At 34.5% G+C, this 7,138-nt stretch overlaps 1 protein-coding gene across 2 annotated transcripts; it reads right to left on the bottom strand.

The window, feature by feature from the left end:
* Positions 1 to 765: 765 nt before the first annotated feature.
* Positions 766 to 6,273, bottom strand: LOC137630877 (uncharacterized). Of its 2 annotated transcripts, none has more exons than XM_068362411.1 (3): positions 6,117 to 6,273; positions 1,850 to 2,078; positions 766 to 1,256 (listed from the first exon to the last, which is right to left on the bottom strand). In XM_068362411.1, the coding sequence occupies exons 2-3, from the start codon at positions 2,076 to 2,078 to the stop codon at positions 1,030 to 1,032; spliced, it is 456 nt and encodes a 151-aa protein (XP_068218512.1). In that variant the 5' UTR covers positions 6,117 to 6,273; the 3' UTR covers positions 766 to 1,029. The 2 variants fall into 2 exon arrangements, with proteins under 2 accessions (XP_068218512.1, XP_068218513.1); XM_068362412.1 differs by having other exon boundaries at positions 6,112 to 6,233.
* Between the last annotated feature and the right edge of the window lie 865 nt (positions 6,274 to 7,138).

The following is a 7,138-nucleotide window of genomic DNA, read 5'->3' as shown; positions in this document are numbered from 1 at the left end:
GAATACGGAGTACAATTCTGGGCTCAAAGTATTCAGAAGGATATAGATAGACTGGAAGCACTACAAGCTAGGGCCACCAAACTAGTTCCAAAACTAAGAATATTCGAATATAGACGAAGGATGGAACGTTTGAACTTATTTGATCTACAAACTCAACGACTAACTTACAGTTAATAGAGACATTCAAAATTCTTAAAGGAATAACAAATGATTACAACAATCTATTCAGGCTTCGCACATATCAGACTAAAGGTAACGGATACAAACTGGAATTGAAAGGATACACCACTCAATGTGGCCATTTCTTTATATATAAAATAGCAAATACTTGGAATAGACTTCCAGCGGATGTAGTAAACAGTAACACGGAAAACGAGTTCAAGAATAAATTATACAAGATCATAAAAAACTGAATGTTTAAAGTGAATTGTTTTACCCAAGAGCTAATGGAGTCTCCGCAGATGGACTAAAAAGTCTTTTAGACGTACATAATCCTTTTAACTCTCTCTCTCTCTCTCTCTCTCTCTCTCTCTCTCTCTCTCTCTCTCTCTCTCTCTCTCTCTCTCTCTCTCTCTCTCTCCGCCTGAACCCTATCAAATCTAGATCTTCATCTAGCAGCTACTCTTGTTTTCATTTTTTATAGAATATTAATGTATTGCCTCTCACCTCGGTTTCCACATCTTTATGATACTATCCAAATTATTGATACACAGCTTCCCTTTACGTGGGAATGCTGTATAGTGAAAATATAATGAAACGATAACAAAAATTTTATACATTCATTTTTCTTTTAAACTTCTAGTCATCTGAATTACAACTTTTCTAGAATGCTATTTGTATGATATCTAGTTACACTTAAGAGCAGTTCTTCTATGTATGAAAAACATCGATTTTATTTCCAAATCAAATGAATCCTTAGAAGTATAAAAACAAACGTGTGAACACAATTACATCAAGTTTCAAGGAGCGCTAAAGGAAGCAACAGAAATGTAAATCCTTTGTAGAGCACAACTCACGAACCGATCTTGGTTACTTATGTTCGTTAAAGTTGCTAAGCTCAGGATACTTGGGAGGATCGCCTTGGAAGCCGGGAGGTCCTTGGGAGCCGGGAGGTCCTTGGGTTTGGTTCATGAGGGGATTTTGGTACTGTGGGTACCCGGGAGGTATTGTAGCTATTACAGGAGCTGCTTGGATGATTTGCGGCCTCTTGCTTCTGAGACAGCAGAGCATAAGTATACCCACAAGAATCAGGATTCCTGAAATTATAATACAAAATAGAATTTAACAAATAATTTGGTTAATTGAAGATTCCCTTCACGGGACAAGGAAGATTAATGAAACCGTAAATTAATGTTCAGAATTAATAGAAGATGAAGTATAAGACTATTGCCTTTATAGGACAAGCCAAAAAAAGAGGAATATGAAGTAAATAAATGTTAAGAGTTAAAAGAGGATGAAATAGAAGAATGTTGCCTTCACAAGACAAGGAAGAGCAATGAAGACATAAAAGAATGTTGAGCGTTAAAAGATGAAACATGAGATTATTACCTTTACAGGAGAAGGAAGAGGAATAATAACATAAATAAATGTTGAGAGTTAAAAAAGGAGGAAACGGAAAAATGTTGCCTTCACAGGACAAGGAAGAGCAATGAAAACATATATACAAAGCTGGAAATGAAAGGAAACCATAACACTACAAGATTAAACACAGAAATAATGGAAGAAAAATAAAAAATGATTCTAAAACTACTAGAAAAAGCAGATTCAGATTTACAATATATATAGTAAGCAAACTATGTATAACATGCACTGATATTAAGAAAAATGAAATCTCTCTTAAAACACCTGCCTCCAATAGAAGTGACAACGGCACCAGCGGTCGTAGCAATGCCTTTGATATTTTCACAGAATTTTATGAAGTCTTCATCATACGGCAGGTCATCAGGATCGATAGAGTCGTATATTTCATCACAGTTCAGAATCGTTGGCGCCACTAAGGTTAAAATCCCCGAGATGGTAAATAGCACCCCGATAACGATAAATGTGATGGCTACGCATCGTCCAATAGTTTTGCACATCTGTTGAGGGTCGAGAAGAATGGAGGGATAAGTTTATGAAACAATTTTGAACATCTGTTGAGGGTCGAGAAGAATGGAGGAATATGTTTATGAAACAGTTTTGAACATCTGTTGAGGGTGGAGAAGGATGGAGAAATAAGTTTATGAAACAGTTTTGAACATCTGTTGAGAATCAAGAAGGATTGAGGAATATATTCATACAACCGTTTTGCACATCTGTTGAGGATCAAGAAGGATTGAGGAATATATTCATACAACTGTTTTGCACATCTGTTGAGGATCAAGAAGGATTGAGGAATATATTCATGCAACCGTTTTGCACATCTGTTGAGAATCAAGAAGGATTGAGGAATATATTCATACAACCGTTTTGCACATCTGTTGAGGATCAAGAAGGATTGAGGAATATATTCATGCAACCGTTTTGCACATCTATTGAGGATCAAGAAGGATTGAGGAATATATTCATACAACCGTTTTGCACATCTGTTGAGGATCAAGAAGGATTGAGGAATATATTCATGCAACCGTTTTGCACATCTATTGAGGATCAAGAAGGATTGAGGAATATATTCATACAACCGTTTTGCACATCTGTTGAGGATCAAGAAGGATTGAGGAATATATTCATGCAACCGTTTTGCACATCTATTGAGGATCAAGAAGGATTGAGGAATATATTCATACAACCGTTTTGCACATCTGTTGAGAATCAAGAAGGATTTAGGAATATATTCATGAAACATGCAGCTGTATTTTCCCTTAGTTTCTTTTTCTAGAGAGAAGTGGAACCTTTCCATAGTCATCTTTCGGAGCCTTTGTAGCTGGTTGGGACGGACTGGATTTAAATTTCAACAATTATGATTGAAACCCCACATATTAAAAGGGAAACAAAATCAAGAATCCTGCCTAACCTTAGGTTCCCCACCTATCCTAACTTAAGGACCGTATCCTTACCTACTCGGCGGCAATGACCTTCGATGTCAGGATGCTAGAAAACTCCCCTTTAGACCGCCGTATCCATACCTTATTCTATAACTAGAACTCAGCCTTATGTTTACATCCCAAGCGCACTGTTGAAAAACCCCGTAATATTAATCGGAAACTCCCCGTAAAAATATACTGTTCTCGGCCGTATTTCAGTAAGATACAGGCGACCGTAATTTTGCCATACTTTATTATTGCATTTTACCGGTTGGTGACCATAATACCCCTCCTTTACGTCAATATATCCGTTTATAAAACGGTAAATGCCTGGCTACATTTATTCCAGGACTTTTGCCGTTTTTTACGGCAAATTTTTAACAGGGTGGCTCCACTCTTGGCAAGGTAAAACTAAATCATACCATTTCGCAAATCGTAAAGCTACAGTAACTTCATATTATCGTATTTCAGACAAAGATAAACGACATTTTCCCCGTAAAGAAAACCCAATTTGATAAGTAATAAGACAGTTTACACCTCTCCCAGTGAACTAAATTTATATTCAACCCCCACCCCACCTTTCTTGTATTCGTCTCAGCATATGGATTTAATCCTATTCTATAAAAAGAAAACATATCTTTACAAACGTTTATTCTTATGAATATATACTTCTGGGAACAAAGAAAATCAACACTGTTAAAAATATTCCGTAAAAAATGGTTAGAATACTGTAATGAATGTTGCTAGTCATCCACATTTTTAAAAACTGATATATTGACGTTAAAGAGTGATATTGCGGTCACCAACCCGTAAAAGATAATAGCAAAGAAGGGTAAAAATTACGTCCGCTCGTATTTCGTAAAATAAATTCATATTACTCATACACCCAAACACCAGCGTGCACCCGCTCATAAATATATACATTACTTATATATATATATATATATATATATATATATATATATATATATATATATATATATATATATATATATACACACATATATATATATATATATATATATATATATATATATATATATATACACACACATATATATATATATATATATTTATATATCATCATCATCATCATTATTAGCATTATCCCTGTTACTAGTAGACTGAAGAACAAAGGCCTCAGAAATGTCCTTTCACTTGGTTCTGCTTATGGTCTTTCTATGCCAGTTTATAACAGCAAATTTTCTTAGTTCGTCAATAAATCGTCTTTTCTACCTTGCCCTGTTTCTTTTGTAATCTCTAGGGACCCATATTGTTATTCCGTTTCTGTCTCTTAGTGTTAATCTCTGTCTCACTCCTTTATATAATTTTAGAATTGCTGTAGTTTCTGTACTTCAACAGTTCTAAAATAAGATTCATCTATCCCTTTCCTTCGAAGGGCTTTCATTACTGCCGAAGTTTTGACAGAATCAAAAGCTTTCTCATAGTCTATAAATGCCATACATAGTAGTTAGTCATATTCTGTGGATATGGTCAATTGCTGAATACCAGCTCCTAAACCTATCTGCTCTCTTGGATGATTAAAGTCTAGCTGTCTTTCTAGCTTAATATGATCTTTCTAAATGTTTTATATATTACTGAGAGTAAACACATTGGGCGGTAGTTTTTCTAGGTCTTTTTGTGAATTAGTATAATAATAAAGTTTTTCAAAGCTGTAGGTATAGAGCCTTCTTTCAGAGCTTTTAGGTAAAGTTCAGCAAGTTTTGATACTATGAAATCTCCTCCATCTATTATTAAATCAATTATTAGGCAATCTTCTCTTTCCGCTTTACCTCTTTTCATGCACTTCAATGGTCTCTTTGCTTCTCCTACTGTTACGTTGCTATTCATTATTTCTATTGGCAAAGTTATTTTTCATATCACTAATGCATAGCATTGTATAGAAATCCTTTGCAATTTTTATCACTCGTTCTCTTTTGTTGATAATATTTCCTTTTTCTTCCTTTAAAGGAAACATCTGTTGGTGGCCTGTTTCAAGTCTTCTTTTCATCAATTTGATGCTATTATTATTATGATTATTACTAGCCAAGGTACAACCGTAGTTGGAAAAGCAAGATGCTATAAGCCTAAGGGCTCCAATAGGGAAAAATAGCACAGTGAGGAAAGGAAATAAGGAAATTAATAAATGATGAGAATAAATTAACAATAAATCATTCTAAAAACAGTAACAGCGTCAAAACAGATATGTCCTATATAAACTATTAACAACGTCAAAAACAGACATGTCATATATTTACTATAAAAAGACTCACGTCAGCCTGGTCAACATAAAAACATTTGCTCCAACTTTGAACTTTTGAAGTTCTACTGATTCAACTATCCGATTAGGAAGATCATTCCACAACTTGGTAACAGCTGGAATAAAACTTCTAGAATACTGTGTAGTATTGAACCTCATGATGGAGAATGCCTGGCTATTAGAATTAACTGCCTGCCTAGTATTACGAACAGGATAGAATTGCTATTTCGTGAATATATATCCACCCAAAATATATTCATATTTGAACTTCAATTAAATAAATGAAAGTAATAGAATGCAATTCTAGCCTTCAGACCCACTGACACACACATAGCAACCATATAGGAGTAGACCGTTATCGTAAAAGGTAGTGATAAGTGACACACTAACAAAAAAGGGAGCATAAAATGCTGTAATAAGAATATATCATTATTCTTAACCTTTGTTATTGATAGATTCCTAGTGATGAAGAACAAGGAAACCTTAATTTGAAGATGTTCTAGAAATATATTATCAATTGATGAGTTGTAAAGTTATTAAATTATGATAGAAAGTATAACAACTTTTTTATATTCTTTTTCATAACATAATTTTCATTGTTGCATCATTCGAATAAACGAACAAAAAAAATTATATTAATTTGTGAAGAAAAAAATGACTACTGACTTGATAAAAAATTATTTTTCACAATAACATCATTCAAAGATACACACATTTCCAAATTTTTTCACTTGTGTCAGTACAAAAATGGCCGAAAATTGCCTGTCAAATCAAGACATTTGAAACATAAGAAAGCAATCCAATGACTCAGAAAACAGACGAAAAGAGAGAATACTTAATCCCACTCACTTTACCGTGATCTATATAGCTGAGAAAAGCCTACAAACTACGAAGATGGTTCCTTCCCAACTAATCAGCCTCTTTCCACAACAACGCCTGTTACCCTCTTTTCTCACTCTTATCAGATAAAGAAAAACTTCCACGAATTCAACAGGGTGATATAGGCGTCCTTACGTGTGGTATTTCCTATATGATGGCAAAAACACTAATTCCCAACTCGCTTATCTTTACGACGTGATAAAGAACAAACAAGGGAACGCTCTCGAAAATTACATTGTTCCATATGAGAATGTTAAATACAAAGTAAAGGACTTCGTCTACGTCTCTTAGCCCATATTACAGACAAATCAACTCTGAATACCAAGTAAATGACTTCGTCTTCGTCTCCTAGCACATATTGCAGACATATCAACTCTGAATATGAAGTAAATGACTTCGTCTACGTCTCCTAGCACATATTACAGTCAAATCAACGCAGAATACCAAATAAATGACTTCTTCTACGTCTCCTACCACATATTACAGACAAATCAACTCTGAATACAAAGTAAATGACTTCATCTACGTCTCTTAGCCCATATTACAGACAAATCAACGCTGAATACCAAGTAAATAACTTCGTCTAGGTCTCCTAGCACCTATTACAGTCAAATCAAAGCTGAATACCAAATAAATGACTTCGTCTACGTCTCTTAGCACATATTACCGACAAATCAACGCTGAATACTAAGTAAATGACTTTGTCTACGTTTCCTAGCACATATTACAGACATATCAACTCTGAATACCAAGTAAATGACTTCGTCTACGTCTCTTAGCACATATTACAGACAAATCAACGCTGAATACCAAATAAATACTTCGTCTACGTCTCTTACCACGTATTACAGACATATCAACGCTGAATACCAAGTAAATGACTTCGTCTACGTCTCTTAGCACATATTACAGACAAATCAACGCTGAATACCAAATAAATACTTCGTCTACGTCTCTTACCACGTATTACAGACATATCAACGCTGAATACCAAGTA

This window comes from Palaemon carinicauda, chromosome 39, assembly GCF_036898095.1.
Source record: "Palaemon carinicauda isolate YSFRI2023 chromosome 39, ASM3689809v2, whole genome shotgun sequence".
Taxonomy (NCBI): Eukaryota; Metazoa; Arthropoda; class Malacostraca; order Decapoda; family Palaemonidae; genus Palaemon; species Palaemon carinicauda.
Note: the sequence above shows the minus strand (reverse complement) of the source record. Positions and strands in the feature narration are given on the sequence as shown.

Coding starts and splice junctions, on each gene's coding strand:
- LOC137630877 (XM_068362411.1), bottom strand. CDS start 2,078: ATGTGCAAAACTATTGGACGATGCGTAGCCATCACATTTATCGTTATC. Junction 1,257..1,849: donor CGTTGTCACTTCTATTGGAG/GCAGGTGTTTTA, acceptor TTATAATTTCAG/GAATCCTGATTCTTGTGGGT.